General features: G+C 36.7%; 1 protein-coding gene across 1 annotated transcript in view; it reads left to right on the top strand.

Moving 5' to 3' along the window:
- The first annotated feature begins 618 nt into the window (after positions 1-618).
- Positions 619-23263, top strand: part of TRPM3 (transient receptor potential cation channel subfamily M member 3) — a 436952-nt gene continuing 414307 nt past the window's right edge. The window contains exon 1 of the mRNA XM_040089919.2: positions 619-904. Coding sequence (XP_039945853.1) covers positions 881-904 — 24 coding nt within the window. The 5' untranslated portion in view covers positions 619-880. The remainder of the gene's footprint in view (positions 905-23263) is intronic.

Consider the following 23263-nt stretch of genomic DNA (forward strand, 5'->3'; position numbering starts at 1 on the left):
AGGGCAATAAGCAAAGACTGAAAGGAGAGCTCAGGCTGCAGGGATGGTTTGTCTGGTAGCTTGTGCCCCTCAACATGTTAGAAAACAGCATCTTCTCCATCTCTCTGTGACACTGGCAAAGCTGATTCAAGCCTTTATTTATACAGCCATAAAGAAATAAAGTGATTTTTTAAGTCACCACTAACTGTTTTATTTAGTTTGCCATTAGTGTGAAAGGTTTGCCAATTTATGCATCTAGCAAATAATGATATCAACTAGGAAAAGAGGAAGCTCTTCTCACAGGGGAAAACTAACGCTTCCTGAATTCAACATAAATGTAAACAGAGGAAAATTAATCTATATATAAACCAAATGAACTCATATGCCACAGTGTCTTTCACACCAGTTTTAATAATCATTATCAGTGTCATTCAGAAGTTGTTTTAAGAACCAGCTGGGATAATAATCACTTGGCTTTGAATCCAACATTAGTACTAGAATTAGGAAATTGATCATTCTATCCCAGGTGCCAGATGGCAAAACTTCTTTCCTCCCCAGGTGTTGATAACTCCCAGGGCTTACTGCAGGAGCGGGCTCTAGGTGCACAGTGATTAGCCTTTCTCTGTGCTCCCCAGCTCTACAGGCAGCAATGTCAGAGGAGGAGAGATCAGCTAAAGCCAGTCATAGCAACCTGTGGCAATAACAACATGCCAGAACACTTAAACTGCTGTGAGGGCTGATTTTTCTCCCTCCACCCCTGCTTTTTCCGCCTCTCTGCTGTAGAAATGCACCAGCGTTGCACTCTGCTGATAGACTTGAACCTCTCACATCTACATCTCCTAGAATGAGGGAAAGGCAGCTGAATTCATAGCACCATATCTGCAGTGCATTGGCTGACCAAATGAAGAGTAAACAGGTGAATTTGGTGAGTTTCTTGTTCTATTTAAATGTGTTGAAAAGAAGTAAGAGGGGTTTGGGGTTTTTTTAAAGTTAATTTCAGATGTTGTGATTGCTCTTTCCTAAGCCTCTAGAGTGTGGCATGGCTAGGAAACTCCAGAAATTTACTTTAATAGCTCCCTCTGATCCTCTGAGCTCAGCTGCAGGCTGGAGTAGAATGACTGCAAAGCCACAAATGTCTGAAAATGTCACTCGTTTTGACTGATGCAGCATAGGGACCTTGTATGATACAGCAATTACCTATTTATAGATTTGTTGTTCCAGAATGGGCAAACAGAGTAATGAATACAGAAACGTTTCAAATGTCTTAAATAAATTGGCACTGTCATGGAAGGGAAAAGATGAGATTTAAAACTACCACCCAGTTTAATGTAATATAAGTTCATTAATTTATTATGCTTTTAAATAATAAGGACAAAATAAACAGAAGTTACTTTTTTTAAGTTATGGAAGAATACTAGTGTTGTGACTTCTCTGCTCTGATTGTTCAATGTTTAATTGTTGCACACAGAGTGTATGCAGAGAGTGCCACTGTTTTGGTCTTTGTTACCTATAGAATTTGTTGAATTTTTTATCAGCATTTGTTGTATGGGGTAGGAAGTTGATTAAATGGGAGCTGGCTTCTGCACCCTGTTCTGGTACCAGTATGCAAATACACTTCAAGGGCTGATACTTTACTATGTTGAGAATTTTGACCAACTGGAACTGGTTTTGAATGAGAGAAATGTTTTCATTGGGGGCTTGGTAGTTATTGCTTTGGACCTCACAGTTTATTAGATTAAAGAGAAAATAATTTTTTTAAGTGCAGTAAAACCTTTTATGTTATTTTGTGATAAGAACATAGATTTTTTTTTTGCTCTGTGAAATGTGTTTTACACAGAATATATCCTTCTGTGACTAAAACTGTACAAATAAAAGACATTTTCCCTAAGAAGGCTGATTTGGAAAGGTGTTCCAACTATGGTAAGTGATCTTACTGCTTCCTAAAAGATTAACTGTGAAGTGAAATGCCTTGCTTCCTCTACTTTCCATATTATGACTTGGGTTTAGAGGCATTCTAAGTGAGGTAAGTGCTGAGAGATGATGTCTGACACCAGTGTTATGGGTGGGGGTAGAAGGAGCTTCTTCGGACAGAGTAGGGTCTGACAAGTTTTAAAAAAAACATTATATGGAACAGCCATCACATCTGGCATAGAAGGGTGGGGACCTACAATATAGGTTTGTGGCTTGTTGTAAACATTCAAGTTGATTTATTGACAGCACTAAGACCAGTATATATATGGCTGGAAATTATAACATTCTCATTACTGGGAGAAGGTACAGATTAAATGTAAAATGGATTCTCTGAGTCTTTTCTGCTACTATTGAAGTTTAAGAGCAGAAATATTTTGAGATGCAAAATACTCAGGTCTGTCTTACTTGTGTACAACCTCAGAGGCAGAGATGCAGAAGCTGTCATATTTTAAAGCATAGCAAAAGAGATGAAGATACCCAGGAGTATTTCCCCAGCAAGTGAATAGGATGGTCAAAAGATCTCAATGTATCTGAAGGATTTTAAAAAATACATGCTGTTTTTGCTGTTAGCATATGCATGTATGCTAACTAAACTTGTATGGGGAAGAGAGCTCAGGGAGAAGTTAGGACTGGCATTTTGATTTGTAGTTACTGAATCCCACACATAATTCTGCAGCATGTTAAATTATATATAAAAATTATTTTATAGATCTTATTTTTTATAACTCAGTGATAGAATATATATATATATATTCTATTTCCACTCCCTTCATGCAAGTATGAATGTAAAAATACCCTTTAGAAGTCACTGGCTCTTCATGAAGTTGTCTTGTGGAAGTCTGATACACTTTTGGGTTTTTTTTATATTTCCTCTTTTAATTCAAAAAATTGTACAAACGTAAGGTACTTTAACACCCTATTCCTGCTGATCTCTGTGTTCTCCGGAACAATCTTGTGAGTGTTTTGTCAAAAATGGTGAAGGGAATACATACATGGAGTACAGTATTGTTAAAACTATAAACATAAGTTCACTTGAGAACAAAACAATATTAAAAAGAAGAAAATTAAAAGCCCATGTTGTCCAATAGCAGGGAGTCTTCTGAAGGATAAGACTTCTTTCAGAAGGACAGAAGTACATTTTAAAATGTCTAGGAATGTAATTTGTAACATATAATTTATAATAGTGATTAAAGGGTTAATGGTTTGCAGGTTTTCTATCTAGACATTGAAAACGATAGTTCAGCTGTGCAATGGCATTCTTCCCAACTTAAATATCTTTATTACAAATAGAGCAGGTGTAGTCCCTACCTGTACTGCTGTATTTTTTACTTTCAGTGGCGCTGTATAATAATAGCATGAACAGTAGTCACCCTATCTTCACATACACCCTAAACCATACTGAAAACTGTTATTTTTGTTTAAAGGGAACATCTTGGAAAAAGGCTTCCTGATGGTTGTAACAATATTTGCTGAATATATGATTAAAACTCCTGTTGTTGCATAACATCTCTTTTAAATGAATGGGTGAGTCCCTGACCAGTACCAGGTGGATCATTTTCTAGACTGTGGGCATAGCAACTTATTTGCTGGCAGTGATTGTTAACGCTGGCATTTTCCACACATCTGAGTGTCAATCTACTCCCCTTTCTGACACTGCTCTACTGGATGAAGAATTGCCTTTCTGCCTTTGGAGTGTTAACTGCTGGTGAGGTATGTTTCATGGATCTTCAGGGCATATGAGATCACATCTCACTGGAAAATAAATGCTCAACCAACAAGCGGACTCACTCTCTCAGCTGGAGGGGTGATACGCTGGTGTCTGGGTCAGTAGAATTTGGCTGTGACTTAAAACCAGCTGTGGTGATGTGTATGTGTGTGTGGTGTGGGAGTTGCTGGTTCTCTTGAGAAGGGGGTGTGAAGTTTTCATGGCATGAAACACCCTCTCCTCACTTCGCTAAAAATGGTTAGTTACTGATGGCATTGCTGCCTGAGAAACTCCATATTGACAGAATTACACCTAAAGTTAATTTAAACTTAAGTTTAATTTAAAATTTAAAAAGACTGTGTTAATCATGAATTGTTTTTGTCTGATCACCAGTTTTCTTCAGTATGAATAGTACAGAGTCTCAGGGGAAAATGTAAAATCCTAGGAAGATGCTGACCAGAAAGAGAGAAGGGAAGCAGCTTTTATGTGAAGTATTTGGATAGGTGTTTTGTCTGAAGTACAGTGAGATGCAGGTGAATTTTTTAAGTGAAACCTCCTCTTAGAAGACCAGGTGCATGAATGGTTTGAAAGGGAACTGACATTTTGGGGACCTAATACTTTCTATGGAATAAATGCACATTTGCTAGCTTTTTCTCATCAGCTTCAAGTAAATGGCATCCTCTAATCAGCATTTTAAATAGGGTGGCTTGTATTGTGACATCTGGTTATCCTACCACGATTTTAAATGTGCAATATGAACAGTGTCTTGTTGAAATGGACACTTCATCTAGTCTTGAAGATCACTCCAATATAGAGCCAATGCCTCTAGAGATGAAGTTGCAATGCTTTTTTTTCTCTCTAAATAAATATATAAACCAGCATCTTTAAATGAGCTCAAAATTAAGTGTTGAAGTATCTAACATGTGAATTATTCCTTTCTTTTTTCTCATGTTGTTCTTCTTAATTTCTTATAGCAAAATTTTGGGGATTGCCACAAATACTGAAAAAGGTTAGCACAAGGTAATGAAGCTGTTGTTTAATTATGCTGCCAGGCCTTTAATTTCATATCCTGGAGATGCTGCGACCTTCCTGAAGACAGGGGATTTTGGCTGGTCATTGCAATTAGTTACACCTGTAATGTGTGAACTGTGAGCGTGCACGCTGCTGGCCGGCTAGTTCTGAAACCCCATCACGCTCTGGGCTGCAGGATGGAGCCGGGATGAGCTCGCGTGTTCCTGATCCAGCTTTGCCCTCTGGTGGTACCCGCTTGAAAGATTCCCTGAGCTCGAGGGAGATAAAGCCTCTGAAGACCCTGAAAAAATCTGGAGAAACAGCAGGCGTGCGTGAGCAGGGGTGCGTGATGGATATAAAAGTGCACTAAAAGAAGGAAAGGTCTCTCACACATCAGCGCTGTGAATGCCAAAGAAGTCAGAGGCAGCAAGGTTCAGTGCTCCCTCATTAAGGTAAACCTAACAAGAAGAAGTTTTTCTGACGTGCAGTTCTTCACTGCCCTGACCAATCCTTTGACATGACTAATACATACACATGAAAAATATTACAAGTATTGTCTTATTGAAGCTCAGTTCCTTACCTGATTATGTGGACACATCCCAAAAACACTGTCCCGTACCTTGGTAATGGAGAGAACTTTGGGGGATTGGGAACTATAATGAGAGACATCCTCTCACCATCCTCCAGAAAGCACTGAGTAATTCTAACAGGCTTTCATGGAATGGCCCTTTGTTTAATTGGCAGGTATTTTTGACGGGAGAGAGTATTATAATTTTTACAATCTTGGTGGTTTTTGTGCTGGCAGTTCTGCATGTGTGTGAATAAAACTTCTGCCTCTTCTCTTGGAAAAGAAACTACCACTTATTTATAGCCTATAAAGAAAAGAAGTGCAAAATATTTATTTGAGAATAGAATTGAGGTGTAAATAAGATGTCAAGCAGCAACTACAAAAAGAATGTTGCGGTTTGACGGAAATAATTCTCTTGGGCAATATCCAAAAAATATGCACATTTTGAATCTTTAGATGCAGTTTGCTTTAATGTTTTTGATGTTTTCCTTTCTTTCCTTTCTACTTAAAACTAAGAAACAAAGAGATTAATGTCTTTCAGGGAAAGGATGGATATTTTTGTACTGAACAAAAGATTTTTTTAGTCTTAGGGAAAAAGTTTGGAACAGTTGTTGCTATATCCAGTCATATAAAAAAGCAAAACAAGTCTCCTCTTTTTTAGTATTTTTTTAGTATTTCCAAGCAGAAATTACCAGTAAAAAGAGAATCAATGTATACGTACAGTGAATATGCAAGTGTAGGGCTAATCACTGCAATAAATTTGTGGAAATTGCTACTAATGAATTACTAAATAAAATCTAGGGAATGGCACAAATTATGTATCTTGACATATTTTTCACCACATTCTGAAATAGCCTGGTTATAGGAGACAGGCCTTGCTTGGACATTGCAGTCATCATATTCTGTGTCATGGTCTTTCAAAGAAAGAGCAATAAAATAATCCTTCCTATCATCGATATGAACACATATGCCTCCCTTCTTATAAAATTTTGTTTTCTCTTTTATGTTTTGCCTCCTGACTTTAATTATTTAAGCCTTGCAAAGTACTGTTCTGGAAATGGACAGTACAGTACAATTTTGTTATTCTGGCTGTATCACATTACCTGAAACTAAGGATCCCTATGGTCAGAAAATGGTGTCCTGAGAAAGATGTCATAGCACTACTAAAACACCAAAAGCCAAAAAACTCTAGAAAGCATTCCTGTCACACAGCTCAAGAGTTGTTTCTACACCAGAAATTACAAGATTCTGTGTTTCCAAAATGATGCTGTCCATTTAATTGCAGCAGGGTTCTTGAGGTATTTTGTACCCATGGTAAAAGAAGGAATAAATTAAAACATAAAATATACATATTTTTGAATATTTTCATGTCAAATGAGATCTTTTCTGCTCTCATCTTCAATTTTGTTAGTGTTTAGCAACAAAAGGAAAACTATTTCTCTTTTATCTCACTGTAAAGGATCTACATTACTATCAGCTCTGATTTTAGCATTCAAAATTTTGACTCTCTCTTTTAGTAAATAGGGTTTCTTCTTAACACAACCATGCTTGCAAAGCTCTGAAATAAGTAATTACCAGAGATATAACCCATATCAGAGTTACTATATTGGATAGCATCTGTATATCTGGAAGGAAACACTTGCATGCTTTAAAATGTTAAAATTTACCAGTTTATTACACTAAAATTCTGAACAAAAGCATGAATTACTTCTTTAAATAGTCTGCTCAAAAACAGCATTTATTTTTTTAAGAGAAATAAATTTGAAATGCTACTCAGTTTAACACCATGCTTATTCCTCTTCTTGAAGATGAACAAGAAATGTACTTCTGTTTCTTCTTCTTTCTCTTAAAATTTCATCTCTCCATGGGCATAGGGTAAAGAAATAAAGGATGAAGAAATATAAAGATGATTAATAACTGTGTAAATATAGACTTTCAAAGCAGGCAATGATTCTGGATTTCTAAAGTTAGTTGGAAAGAATAACACGTATTCTGTACTTTGGGAGCACTCATTTTGGTATCTAATATTAATGCAATTCACTTCCAAGCAAAAATATAAGCTGCTTCTAATTATTCTTTGATATCACTTCAGTTTTCTTAGTAGGTGTCTTTAAAAACAATAGTAACTTGTGGATACTTACAAGAAAGACTTTTCATGTTTAGTGTACAGCATCTAAAACCATGACTAAAGGCTGAGAAATGACTAAATAAGACAGAATAGGAAGAAAATCAGGAGAGACAAAATAAAGAGTTGAACTTAAAGTTGATATTAACGTGCTTACATTTTGGTATCTGCTCTTGGAGAGGTTCAAGGGTTAAAACATGGTGAAAATTGTGAATGAGGAAAATGCTTTATGACAAACACTTGAGAAGGCATGCGCAAGATAGTGAGGAGGAGAGAAAATCAAGACCAATACCGAGACCTGCAAGACCCAGACAAACACTTTGGTAATTGGGATATTGTTTGGAAAGTCAAGTTCATTCTCTCTGCTGCACATGCCTACACCCTTCTATCTGTAAAATCCCTTGTCATTTTCTTTAATCTTGTTCTTCTTCCAGTTCTCCTGGTTACTGTACTGGCATAGGAAGAGTAAATTCCCTAGTAGAGTCACTTAAGCTTAGTGATCATTTCCACATTGTAGTTTAAGACACCATCCTGCAAGTTTTACCAAAGAATCCAAAGAATTTTCACAGTTCCCTGCCATTGAAAAACATTTGCGGTGGACTTGAGAAGCACCTTATAGCTCAGCTGCTTAATCGCAAACAATTGTAAGTAGATTATGAGTTGGCATTTATATAGCACGTAATGAAAATCTCCCTTCTCAGAGAATCTGATTTAACCTGTTGTCAGCTTCTTAAATGTCCTAATCGGTGTAAATCTCTTTGTCCTCATAGGGTTCTTATTTTGTGCAGCTTTCCCATTTATACCCTACCTCTGATAAAGGGTATAAAAAAAATCTCATCTTTGAAGTATTATCAGTGCTTTGTACAATGCTGAACCTTTGGCTTCAGGATACTTTTGCTGATTTGAAATTTTAGTGATTCGAAATAGTCACATAAGCAACCTAAAAAAGACTTAGGCCTCTTATAAGCATGTTGTTAACAATAGTTTAGCTGTATTCCAGTTTGACATGGCTTCAGTCCTACGTAGGACTACATGGATGATAATTTTGAGAAGGTTATTTACAATTCTGGGATAAAATGTCTTCTTTTTTTTTCTGTATAGGGAAGGCTGACACAGAACTCAGCCACACTAACTTAAATACTGTAAACCATTTCTATTTCTGAATTTTTTTTAATTTTTTTTTTTTTTAATTTTGCTTTTCATATCAATATCATGCTCTTAAAACCAATACTTTCCATTTGAAACCAAAGAGTAGTAGAACAACCTAGGCTTTTATTTCTTGTCCTTTTGAAGTATGGACAAACTGAGGAATATTCCACCAAGGAGTGGATAAATAAATGTAGACGTATGTGAAGCTGTTCGTCTGACTGTTTTGGCTACATTGGAAAATTGTGCCCTGGTCTGCTCAGATCTGAACCTCTAAAAGTTCACTTTCACACCAAAGCAGGTTAGAAGCTGTGTTACAGATGCCCAAGTATGCAGCAGGTCTCATTTATTTATTCTTTGTTGTTGTTCTCGCACAGACTTGCATGTGAGCAAAATTTCTTGAGGAGTGTGATCACTAGAGAAGGGGTTGATCTGCTCAACACCACCAGTCATGTTTGGAGTATTTACTCTGCCCAAGTCAATGTGTTTTGTAACCCCTGGGAGACCCCTGCTTGATGATCAGGAAACAGGTGTGATTTTGGGGCAAGTACTTCACCTTCTTTCAGAGTGTATAGAGTTGGCTTTATAGAATGTAGAATGTCCACAGGTGGGCTTACTTCCCACTTGAGTGTTTTATTGTAAAGATCACTGTGCTCTCCTGGATGATGCTTTATCCACAATTCCGCTGTTCTCTGCCTCCTTATAGAGGTGCACTTTCCTTTTTTTTTTTTATATTCTCTTTAATATCCTGGCACAAACTGTTTTAGAATCAGGGAATGGAATTTGTCTCCAAGCAGAACATACTCAGCCAGCAAAGCTGGCTCTTTCAAATACATGCGATATGAGTTAACTTCACCTTACTTGTAACAAACTAAAAAAAAAAGTCAGACCAAATACTGCTTTTAACTTCATAAAATCCTTGTCACAGAGGGTCTGGCATACATTCTGATTTAGACACAAAAAATGGATTTTGGAGCATTAAGCCTTTTGTGACTCATTAACCTGTTAGACAAATCCCAGATGCAAGAGAGTAACTTTTTAAAAGCTAAGCTATTTCCTCCTCAGGTACAATGAAGATCTAAAAAATCATATTTTTTTAAGCTTGTAAATTTTGGAAAAAGTTAATTGACTTAATTAATATTAAGGCTTCTGTGAAGTACATAAAGTTGTGATGTGATGATAATGCATAAAGACATGAGCATAGCTGTTTGCCTACAAAGTAGGCAGATGCTGGAATAACACTTAAATCACCCTGGAATGGGCTAAAATATAGTAATCAAAACAGAAGATAAAAAATAAGCATGTGGAGAGGCAACTCTTTATTCAGTACTCTTTGCTTTAATTAGAGCTCACTATTCAAAATGGGACATTTTCAGCTGTGGTGTCATAAATCTACATCATCATCATCATCATAAATGCATATTAAATTAAACAGGAAGAAGACTTATTTAACTCTCTCCTTTAAGTATAAGAGGGAGAGACTTCAGATCTTCATATAATTTTGTGTGAAATTTGGAAAAGATTTTTAAAATTTTCGTCAAAATGTTCCCTGCTGAAGAATGGTCACGCAGGCAGATTGTTTTCAAAGCTGTGTCACCAAATAAACTCTGGCTAAAAAAAGTTGCTCATAAGCTCAATTTATGTTGGCTGATGCAACAAAAAGTACTTGCAGCTCTTCTATATGTCTGGGGTTTGGTTGGTTGGGGTTTTTTGTGTTGTGGTGGGGGATTTTTTTTGTTGTTGTTTTTTGGGGTTTTTTCCAAGCCAGAGATTTAAATATTTTCAAAACTGAGCATTTGGTGTTGAAGAGTTTTCTTATAAATTGACATTTCACATGTAATATATATTTCAGGGTTTCTGCCCTCCTGCTGATGAATAACAAAGTAAATGGAGTTAAGCTCTTATGTTCCTTTTAGCTTTAAAGCATATGTGTCCCTCAAAAGTATTTCCATATCTTTCATTCTATCTGTTAAGCTTGCTTGCAACTTTTGGTTTTTGGTGGGGTTTTTTTCTCCCCTCTTCTCATTTTTTTTCCAACAAACAGCAGTGAGTTTGTCAATGGTGGTTAATATAGAAAGGTTACTGCTGCTTTTGGAGAGCTCAGGTGGCACCAACAGTCTTGCAACATGCTTCAGCAGCAAATTTTCCTCTTTCTGATATCTTAGTAGCAGAAGGTGGCAGCAGGTGAGTCTTTCACGTCAGAAATGGAGAAAAAAAAGTGGAAATGTCTATCTTGATTTTAATATTTGAAAGAGTAGAAGCAGATGTTAAGGTGAAAGGTCTTCTCTCCCACCTTTCTCCCTTCTCCCACCTGAATACTAGGGGATCTTCAGTCCCCAACCCAAAGCACATGGTGTTTTACATGGGTTGCTGGATCAGGGTTAGTGCATGAACATGGCTTGCCAAGAGATTCCCAGGAGTGGAGAGGACGTGAGTATCATGGAAACAGCAATTCTACAGGAATGGGAGGGAGGTCAGAGAACCAGTGGATTCATCTGCAGGTTTATACATCCACAGAATTTGTTGTAGATAGGGGTTATACAGAGGCATGTGTTTCATCAGCTATTATGACAATCAGTACCAATTTAATATTTCATGCCTATGGATTGTTTTGAAATCACCAAAGAACTTTTCTAGGATTGTTCAATGTACTACAAAAATATTATTTTCTAGGTGATGGTTGTTGGAGGTTAGGAATACTAACTACTTAGCATTGAGGCAGAGATAGAGACTAAGTAAAAGTGCACTTTCCAAACTGAGTTGCATACCGCTATTGGGAGAAATTTTCAGCCTAGAAGTGCTCATTCCCTGCTCTGAGTGGGAGCTGCCTCAGCCTGTTGTAGCAGGTCCAGAGGAGGTCAACAAAGATGTTTGAAATCATCTCTCCTGTGAGAAAAAGCTGAGGGAATCGGGATTGTTCAGACTACAGAAGAGAGGGTTCTGGGGAGACCTTATTGTGGCCTCCATGTATTTTTAGGGGGCCTTTAAGAAAGATGGAAACAGATGTTTCAGCAGGGTCTTGTTGAACTGGGACAAGTGTTTTTTAACTTAAAGAGAGTTAATTTGGACTTTTTAAGGAAGAATTTTCTACAATGAAGGTGGTGATACACAAGCACATATTGCCTAGAGAGGTGGTTAAGTCCTGTATCCCTGGAAATTTTCAAGGTCAGGTCAAACAAGGCTCTGAGCAACCTGATCTACTCAAAGATGTTCCTGCTAATTGGAGGGGCCTTGGACTAGAAGGATTTTGAAGGCCCCTTCCAACCCAAACCATCTTATAATTCTGTGATCTACCAGCTAAGAACAGAGTAGTATTGCTGGAGTAGCAGGACATCACCTGGTCACACTTCACCTTGGTGGAGGCAACAGGGGTGAGCAGAAAAGTAATTCTGCTTCTTCACACTTTCAGATAATAGACCTGACTTTATCCTTTTCTCCGTGGAGGAGACAAACCTTTGAGGCACCTAAAAGTAAGGGAAGCTTGGTTCTGCCTTGCTGCAATTTCATACACTCAGAATTGGAAATGAGAAGGCAAAAGAATGTGGAGGCTCTGTCTGTCCTCCTCTCTCCTCCCTTCTTTGCTCTTTAGAGTCCAGTATTTGAACAGGAAGATGAAGTGGGGAACAGTGAATAGTTGATGAAATTGTTTTCAGGTATCTTTCTGTAAACTCTGGGTATTCTCTGGAACTTCTGGCTAAAAAAATGTGTATGAAATTAGTTCATTACAATCACAGGATCATGTATGCCACGTTCTAAAATGTGTGCTAATGACCCTTTTGTAAAATATGTCATGTTGTTTACTTCTGTAATACTTAGGTTGTGCAGGATCCCTGCTCCTGGACTTCTTAGGATGATATATCATTAATGTAACTCATTTCATGCTTCTATTTCTTTCTTCTGAATACTGCCTATTTGCCACTGATTGGAGGTAATGGGGAGACATATTTACATTTCCACTGATACATATTTCCTGAATCAATATTCCATTTGCTAGCTACAGTTCTTTTAGGTTTTTTTAATGATTTGACTCATTGTTTATTTTCCATGCAACTTTGCTTAGGAAAAAAACCCCACTTTTTAGGTTTTCTTTACTTAGGAGTAAACATTGTGGTCTTAGGAAGAAACATGCTCTAGCATTTCTTAGAACCAATATTTCTTGTAACTGCCCACACAGAGTTTAACCTGCTCATCCAAACAGTGAGCTACCAAAGTTCCCTCTACTTTTCGCTGCAGAGGTGAGGAGAGAAAGGGTGTCCTCTGGCATGAAAAAAAAGGAACAACTCATGTCTATGAAAGCAGACCTCAGGTTGACAGAATTTTCCATTTATTGTCATATTTTAGGAATCACAGAGACAAAGAAAATCAGTGCTGTAACATAACCAGCTTACCCAAGACCACAAATGCTGGTGTGCCCCTCTAGAATAACCTGTCCTGCTGACACTATAACAAAGCACCAAAGCTCAAAACACCTGTCTACATACACCATGCATCAAGGCCCTCCAGTGCTTTAAGTCAGAGAACTGATCCTGTCATTTGTGCCTTCAGAACTGCTGTCAGGCATCTGAGCCATGTTAATTACCAGGCAGTCTGTGCTTACAGGCAGCAGAATATGTCCTTGGTGTTTTTAGCCCTCATTAAGGGGGTAAAGTTGAATCAAATTGATGTACATTTACCATGTCCTGTAGCTGAAAAAACAGGTGCTCATGGCAAGCCAGCTTCATGAATCATGGATAAGAGACCACATGCTGAAATTCAGCCTAAGAATGTGCTCCAAGGATGCATATTGGGACCTGTTTTCTTGATTTCCTTTCACAGTAAATTTTGGGTTGTGCTGCTGCAGTCACTTGAAATGATATGGAAGCACTAAAATCTTGTTTAAAAAAAACGCAGTGGACTTCTCTTATGTAAAGATATTGGCATATTGCATCCTTCTACTCCATCCTATCCATCCTTCTACACCATTCTAAGATTTGGATGGTCATAGAAGTAATGTTTTTACTGTTCACTGAAGCAGCTAGTATGCTAAAATAATAATTTTGCCTTTTTCCCAGTGTCATGAGATGTGACTCCCCTTCTTTATGTACTGTATCACTGATAATGGCCAGTTAACTGTATCCTGAGTGAAAGGAAATCACAATGCTGGAGCAGGTGTATGTCATAATGTACCAGACTGTTATTTCCACTGCCATTTAATTTTTATGCCTTTCTAATGCCCTTTTCGGCTAGCTGTTGCATGTGATTTACCTACAATTGCAATTTTTACCCAGTTACAACAAAAAAAACTTTTAAACTGTTTGATACATCCTTTTGCTCTAACACTAACTGTCAAAGTAATCACACTTGACTTGCATTTAAGGTTAAGCAACCAGCTGCAAAATTTTCTTTTTAGTCTTTCATGAGTTTTAAGATAGGCTTCACTTACTCTGTGCCTGGGATTAATCTGTGCTGGAGGTCAAGAAAATATGATTGTATGTAGTTGCTACAATAAAGATCTTACTAATGAAAAGGAACTGGGGAGGGAGGGAGAGGAGAGGTCATACCAACTCAGACCTCATCTGTTTGGATGAATGGATTCTTCAGGTTTGGATTTGCTCAGATACTTCAATTATCTTAGATGTTTGTATTCTATTCAATTTTAATATCATGAGACAAGTGAACCTATATTTTGCAATATCCTTTTCTAAATTTATGTTGATGAGGGAGAATTATCTTAGTAAACTCAGTACAGCTGCTGCTTAATTTGCCCAGAGACATCTTTTACAGCCTTTTTTTCCTGAAACATACTTGCTGGTGAGTCTTATGCACAAACATGAGGAAAACAGATTACCAGAAGGCCATTAAATATTCAATGTCTTTAATATGGAATGATAAATTTTAAAAGCAACTGGTTTGGGAAGGGATCACCCTGAAAGAGATACATTCATATGCGTGCTGATCCAGGTGTAAATGTCCCCTACAGAATGTGACCCAAAGAATGCAGGCAAGAGTCTGCAACCTCTGTGAGAAATGTTTCTCTCAGCCAGGAGGTATCAAAGTATACAGAGTGGATATTTTCCCTAGAAAGTGGACTGTGGCAACTGGCGCTCTCATAATGTATTTTTCTGAGAATGAAAAGGGAGTTTCTTAGATAAATTTAGTGATACTGATCTTCTTAGTAACTGTTAAGTCATATTAAGTCATTCTAAGATGGTATTTTGCCTTCATCTTTCTTAGTGAGGAACAAAAGCTCTTTGTTCCTTTCAAGAAGGGTTGCTGTCCTCCAGTACCTAAAGCTGGATGAGAAGCATAGAGCGCACTGATGACATATTTACTTTCCTCTCTAATTCAAGAATAGATGAGATTTATTTAATTCACTCTTTTTGTTTAAGTCCTTGCAAGACAGGGCAGAGATCTTACAAGAACACAGTGTTAAATATACAAAAGAGTGGGGGATGTAAAGATGAGATTTTGTGCTCTATCAGTGTAAAAAAATATTTCAGAGAAGAATTCAACAACAACAACAACAAAAATACTGGAGCTAGGCTGAAGGATTCCAAATGAAAAGTGTGTTAAATTAGAGTAGCTCAGTAAGTACAAAACAATTCCCATGCTGACTACTGTTTCGGCCTGGCCTAAACAGTTCTCCATTTGAGGTCTACTCTCACTGTCCTAGTGAATGCCCCTTGCTGATGTCAGTCAGACTCTGTGCTGTCACTAGGGGCTTTAATTTCACCCAAGCCCTGATGTAGATATGAACATCCTGCAGCAAAGAAACTTTCTGTAGACAGAGGAAGGTGGGAAAAGAGGAGAGCTGAGGCATAGAAATGACATTAACTGTTCTTGTGGAAAGTGTGTTCTATGTCATTTCTCAGTAAGTCCCAGAGCTTTTAAGTAATAAAAGACATCTATGTAATGACTTTCCAGAGATACAAATTGTTGGGGCAGGAGGGACGGAATGTCCTTCTCTTTGCTTCAGCAGGAGATTGCAGGAACCGTCCCTTATACTAAATTTACTGAACTTACTGAAAACAGAATGTGTAAGTTATTTCAACTAAAAGCCACAATATGGTGCCCTCTACTGAGGCATTTCACCCCTAAAGAATTTTTGGGAAGGCTATGGGAAGTTTTCACATTTAAGAAAAGCAGCTACACTGCTTGTTTTGCACCAGTAAACAGGCTCAGCAGAAGAAACACAGCACAAGTCATCAGAGCTCCCATGTCCTATTTTCCTTTTGCGTGTCTTTTTTTTTTTTTTTTTGTACTGAAGGTAGTAACTGTCTTCCTCTTGCCTTATTTCCAAAGTTAATTTTCTTCTAAATTAACAAATAAAAATTAAAAAAGGAGTATTTGTTGTAGAAGAAGGAAGAATCCAACCGTCTTGAAATTATTTTAAAAAGCACTTAAATCTGATCTTTAAACCCCTGTTAGTGGCTGGTGCTTCACCCCCACAAACCTGTACACTGAATATCTGTATAAGACATCTGGACACTTGTCAGTTTTGAAATACGTTTGCCTGCACATCAAACACAGTCTCAGATGCATTCTGGCATGTATCAAGTTCTCCAGTACAATCAGTAACAGAGAAACCTACCATAGCATCTAATTACGGAAGGCTTAAATTTCTTACATTTTTTGCATGTTTTTCAATTCCAACCAAACTTAACATAATTTTTGAAAATGTTCTGTATTACTAAGTCACCCTCAACTAGTACCAAAAAACATGTTGGGAACAGAGTTTTTTGCATTCCTCTTTCAGCATTATAAAATATGGCAGAAGTTTTGTAGTCTGTGTGGATAGAGTATCTTAATGTTCACCATAACCTCTCTCCTCTCCTCTCCTCTCCTCTCCTCTCCTCTCCTCTCCTCTCCTCTCCTCTCCTCTCCTCTCCTCTCCTCTCCTCTCCTCTCCTCTCCTCTCCTCTCCTCTCCTCTCCTCTCCTCTCCTCTCCTCTCCTCTCCTCTCCTCTCCTCTCCTCTCCTCTCCTCTCCTCTCCTCTCCTCTCCTCTCCTCTCCTCGTCCTCTCCTCTCCTCTCCTCTCCTCTCCTCTCCTCTCCTCGTCCTCATCCTCTCCTCTCCTCTCCTCTCCTCTCCTCTCCTCTCCTCTCCTCTCCTCTCCTCTCCTCTCCTCAACTCTCCACAGGTTTCTAAGAAAATTCTCTTAAAAGCTCTTTCCTTCTTCAAAACATGATCAACATAAATGAGAATTTTGGTGTAAGCAGTTTAGATTTTTTTCTTTAACTTACAAAATGTACTGGTAGTCATTAAGTTAAGAAAATACTATTACACTGTAGTTTTTTACAACAAATGAAGTATGTAGTTCTTTCTACACTAACAAAGAACTTAGGAAATAAATTTTCAAATAAATCTCTGATAAATTCACCTGACCTTTAGACTAGAAACATGTCAAAAGTTGTTGATTTATTAATATGCTTAAATTAGATTTTAAATTTATTTCTGGAAGTTATGTACATAACCGCTTTTATGCATATTCTTGTAACAGCTTAACATTTCTGGATACTGAGTCTGTTGCAACAGCACAACAAGTGTGCAGAGGAACAATGTATTTGTATGACTTTATTTTGCTTTAGTATATAGAAAAAATGTGTTCATAATAAAGTAGCTTGGGTTTTTATGTGTTTGGTAGGTTTTTTACCTTTTGAGAGCTTCAGCAGGTTATCAAATCAACATACTGATTTTTTATATGTGGACTGATGGGGATCAGAAGAGGTCAGACTAAATTATTTGCTTTGCATACTACTATTACTTCCCAAAACTGTTAACTGCAGAGTCATAAATAGATGTTATACATAACAAGAGCAGGTGGCTAATTAAAAAAATACTGTAGAAGTTGTTTGGGAGTTATGCAAATCATTGTTAACTTTTTTTATTGATGTCAAATAAAAGCATAATTGTATTTGTAAATTTTTATTTGTATTTAGCAGACTCATTCAGCAAACTTAAAAGCAGCTTTATCATCTGTGATTAATGGATTTTCAAAAATAACTTCTGCTATATGGATTCCAATGTCAGTGCAAGCTGGCATAGTTTAATCATGGCTTTTACCACAAGCTCTCATCTGTATTTTGGCAGGAGATTGCAGGAATAAATCCCAATATTTCCCCACAGTCTCCATAATTGTCATGAAGTGGTATGCTGGCTGTGCTCTGGACATGTAGGGCAATATATATATAGGGATATCCCTATATATATAAACCTAAGTTCAGAGGACCTGATAGTTAACTCTGAACTATTGATAGTGATATATATATATATAAAACTTAGGAGATATATATATATATATATATATATATATAATATATATATATATATATATATATATAACCTAAGTAATGAATTTTGTATTCAGCTTTTTGTATTCTGTATTCTGTATTTTGTATTCTGGCACTCCCTAGAAGAAAATTTTCACACTGTACATTTATAGCTCCACACATGTAAAAAAATTAATTGCTCCTTTTGTTCCATCCTCTACCAGAAACTCTTGTGCCACTTTCCTTATATCTACATTGAACCAGATCCTTATACTCATATGGACTTCTCATTTTAAACACTAAAATTCCTTGGCTGAGCGAGGTAAGTTTTAGCAAAAAATAAAGATGACCATATTTGTAGCCTTTATAGTGGAGGACTGTGGCACAGAGTCTGTCTCCTCTATCTTTTTTCTTCCAGCCCAGGTCACCAAGTGGTTACAGGGAATTTTGGACTCCAAGTTCTATTTTCTCACTTTCCAAAAATCTCCACTATCTATGCATACATGTTGCAAGAAAAGTAGTACAAGATAACACAGAATTAAATCTTTTAGTGAGAAAATATTATATTTCTTTATGAAAACTTTAGGCAAGCTGGGTTTATGTATTCACACTTGTTTCTCATGGTCTTCATGCACTCACTCTTTTTCACACTCACACACACACACGCACACGCACCCACCCACCCACATACTTGCGAGCACCAAGATGTGTGTGGTCCAAGGGGACCTGCAGGTATTTTCATTCATACCTACACCAGCTTTAATACTTCTGTTAAAAATCTACAGTGCCAAATGGCAAAGTACTTGCGGGGGCGGGGGGGGTGGGGGGGGGTGGGGGGTGGAAAACTGGATAACTTTGGGTTTTTTCTTTCTACTATGTCATAGTCTATGTCATAAGGAGAGGTAAAAACGTGATTCACCTGTATTTTAATGTAACACATATCTCTGCTCTAAGATCACAGTGACTGTCACTTCAGTAGAAAAGAAGGCTAGGAGATAGCAAACATTCTCCTCTTAAAATAACTCATCAGTCTTTTTGAGTACATGATCATATTCAAAGACACAGAAGTCCCAAATATGGGAGAGAATTAAACTGCCAAAAAAGTATGAGTACCATGGTAACTATTATTTCCAGAATTCACAAGTTACTATTGGAGTTAAAAAGATATCTATCACTAATTATGTAAGATACCTTGTATAGGCTAATGAAATAAAGTCTAAGAAATCAATTTTTAAATTTTTTTAACCCAATCATGAAAAAAATTTGAGTCTTTATGCTTAAGACTAAAAAAACCTTTTTACTTTTAACTGCATTGAATGACCAACAACTTTTTCTTGCACCGTAACATTTACTAGTTTAAGGTTTATAGATAGATTATTAACTACAAACAGGTTATACCAATAGGTTCTTTCTTGGCTTTGACAGATGCATAAAATACTTCTTTCTTCTACTAATTATTTAAATTCCTCCAAAGTGCTATAATCAAAGGAATGAATACAATAGAGTAATGTTAGAGGGTTTATTTTGCAAAAGTTTGCAAATGTTCAAGTGGTAATCTATTTAAGCATGCATGCAGCTCCAGAGGTAAACTTACTCATGCACAGCAAATAATTCTTGTATTCAGGGTTTGTATCTAATAATACTTTTAATGAATGCAATGTATAGGACCAGATTTCTTTTCTAAAACACTGCTGCTGTGAAAATCAAACAATTAATAGCTGACACATTAGTAGTCCACGTAGCAGTACTTGCATATTCAGCAGTACTTCATGAAGCTTCAATAAAAATCATTCACAGTCCTACTGACTTTGAAGTTCAGAGTAAGTCCAGTGCTTTCTGGGCTAAGGTCTTCATTTTATTTGAAAGAAAATGTTACGATGGTCAACTGAATAAAAGTCAAAATCTTTATGTATGTGAATAATATCTGAACTATTAAACTCCCATCTGCCAGGTGTCAGAAGTAAGAATGACATTAAAAGATGATGAAATACCTCTTATATAGATTTAATAGCTAATGATAGCTGGATCATTTCAATATTGATCCTCTTCAGGGCTTATCTTCTGCAAAGACTGATGCTTGGTAGCCAGATGAATCAGTTCTCAGATCACTGCCATTCCAGCGCTTGGCAGTGGAATGTCTAGAAGAATGAAGACAAACCTACAGTGATGGATAAAGACTATGATGTGGTTATATAAAAAGGGGTATTAATAACTTTCCTGGGCAAGATAAACCAGTTCTATCTATCAGAAAAATATATACCTCATTCAAGCTTGGGAACTTGCTGCACTGGAAGGTTTTCTGTGGAAAAGGGCCATAAGGCGCCTCTTGCTAGAAATTCCCTTTTAGATATAAAGAAAAGTTAAGAAAAAAAAAAAAAAATTAGGACTACCTTCAAAATTTCCAGAACTTTTGAACTGAATGTCTCTACTTCCTTAAAAAAATTGAAAAAGCTTTGCAGGGACCAGAGAACTTCTGTACACTGTACAGGAAAACCTGAAAAATTAATCAAAATATACTGTCCCTCTCTCTCTTTTCCTGAAAACTTTACTTCCTTGCTTGCATATATTTCTTTGAATTGTGTAGTGCTCTGCTATTCAAGCATTTATATGATAGATTTCTACAGGGGGAACAGAACAGTGAACCAGTTATGATTTGGGGCATTAATAGTCTAAAAGGGAAATGGAGATGAAAAATCGGAGAAAGGACCCAGTGTTGGATAGATTCACCTGGCACCCCTTCTGTTCCACTAGGTCTTTAGTGTTTTATCCCTGACAGCCAACTACATAGTAATCAAAAATCTCTTACTCACAATTAGTGTCACAATTAATTCAGTAACCCAAAACGATCACAGGGTGGAGTCAAGCATTATCACTTTTTTGAGGCTAGTGTGCCCCAAATCTTCGCATAAATTTACAAAAATATAATTACAAGAGTGGGATGCAAAAGCAATAGAGATAAATTAGCACAGGTACATCTGAGTTTGTTAGATTTTTTTTTTTTTAATTGAGAGGAATTAATTCAAGGATAGAGTGTAGGAGAGGCATGAAAACTACTCCTCACAGCTGCAGATCTTTTTTCCATGTTGGTCATATGGCAAAATAATATGCCTGGGGCTTTTAGGCAACAATACGGGGTGAATAAGTTATATGCTGAGGAAACCCACTCAGTTTTCAAATACTGACCTGGATTTTTAAAGTGAAGTAATTGTATTGAGATTAATCCCACTACACCATTGTGCCGTACTTGGTGACTGGAGGATTAAATACGGTGCACTTGCGTTCACACAAAATTGTTTAAGGCTAGGATCATCATTCAACTGGCTGGTGAAAGCATGACTTATTATAATGATTGTATAAAGATAAACTGTATAAAGATAAACTGTATAAAGATAAACTGTAATTGCAGTTTAAAGAAAGTGTCATTTTAAAAACTATTACTTTCTTTATTCTCTTGAAGTTTTATATTGGTGAAGAAAAACTACTGACATTTGTATCTAATAATATGGCCCGACCTGTGATGCAGACCAGCATCATAGTTAAGGCGCCTTTCAACTCCAATCATTCTGTTTTGATGACTTGCTATATTGACTTCTTTACTTTTCTCCACTAATTGACTGTTGCATATTTTAAACAAACATTCAAATATTGCGAAAATGCCAAGGTGTATCTTGATATTTTGTCTTAGGCATGAAGCCTAAGAATAACATTGCTTCTATACATATCCGACCTCTAAAGGCCCCTCTCCTGAAGGCAGAATGAGCATCTGTATTGGCACAAAAAATTGTTCACTTGGGTTACAAGCAAGTTTCATGGTCTAAGCATAAATATGTTGTGTCATGAAATGCTGTACTACCAAGTGCCAAATATGTCTTGAAATGAATATTCATTTTAATGTTTATGTAAAAAATAAGCTAAAATCCAAGCTGAGCAATTCTTTGTTTTGTTCTGAATTTGTTGCCTGTTTTTTTTCCATAATGAATGACAGCTCTAGAAAAAATACCGTGGAGTATTTGTTCATGGTGTCTGCTCACTTTCTAAGGTATTGCAAATGTTTCTGACAATGTTGTAGTGGAGACTGCGAACTTTTGATGTGAACAGATGGGAGAAAGAAAAACTGAGTGTAATTAAAACTTAAATGTTGAAAGTTTTATCTTGCTGTCTGTGCTCAAAATGACTACCCGGTGTGGAGAGAGTTCCACTTGAATAAACACCATACTAAAGGCTTCTAAGAAACCATAAAATTTTTCCCATTGTTTGTCCTTTCATGCTTCAATGAGGTGACCAGGCATGGCTTAGAAAAATAAGTTATTAATCACCAATGTTCTATAGTGCTTCTTCCAGTGGTGACCCAGAAAACATAGATTGTTCCCAGTGCCAAGGGTGCCTAAACACTGCGAGGCAAGAATGATCAAGTGGCTAAGGCATTAGACACAATTTAAAAAATAGACATTAATAATACCTGATTCAGTTTTAAAGTTACTGTGACACACGAGAGGTCACTTTAACTTTATTTTCCAGATATAAATTGGTAAGAGTGCTTTTCTATTTCGTCCATTATCCTACGATGATGACTCAGATAAACATAAAAATACAAAATTCTCTTTCTAGTGATCTGGTAGAATAAAGCTCTACACCCACATCTTTCACATTGAATGGAAGAAAACAAACTCAAAAAACTAATCCTTTTTTTCCAATGTTTAATCTGTTTTGTAGCAAGAAGACTATGCCTATTTAGTTTACAACTTTTCTTCTGTCAATTATACAAACAATATTTAATTTAAAATATTTCAACTATAACTTTCAAAACCCAGAGACTGCTGTTGATTTGTGCTTTAGATAACAAATAGTACTGTAGTAATCTCCAATAATTTCAATAAAAATTGCTTTATGACCTAAAATCTGGAATTTGAGGTATTTTCATGACACATTCAGACTGTGAATTCTAAGTGACTTTCAAGGCTGATTCTATTGTTGCACTTGCAGAAAAGTGTATGATCACGTTCATTCATTGTGCAAGCAAGTTATGGCTGGTCACTCCTTCCAAAATCAAAGCTGTATTTTGCCACTCTCAGAACATGATTTTGTTGAAGTAAACAAGAATTTTATTAGCATCCACCAAAAAGTATTAGTATAGGACATATCTCTCTCTCTACAAAATTGAAAGGTATAAAAAGAGAAGAAAAACCTCTGTGTTAGAAAATAAGGACAGTATGCCACAACTTTAGTACAGAACTTCTGAATGCAACTCCTGCCAGATTTTGATTTCAGTGTAAATTAAAATCAAATTAAATTAATTAAAATTCTGTAAACTGGATAATAGAAAAAAATCTACCGCAGTGCAGGTTATAAAAAGCAGAGGTGTATGCCCACTCTTAGCAGTAGATACACGAAAGAAACAACATTTTTCCCATTTTAAGGGAAGTGAATCATTTACATCAGCTCTTGGGATTTTTTCCTGTACAAGTAGGAAATTTTGAGGAATTTGTTTACTAAAAAGAAAACAAAGCTT

The sequence above is a fragment of the Hirundo rustica genome, chromosome Z, assembly GCF_015227805.2.
Source record: "Hirundo rustica isolate bHirRus1 chromosome Z, bHirRus1.pri.v3, whole genome shotgun sequence".
Taxonomy (NCBI): Eukaryota; Metazoa; Chordata; class Aves; order Passeriformes; family Hirundinidae; genus Hirundo; species Hirundo rustica.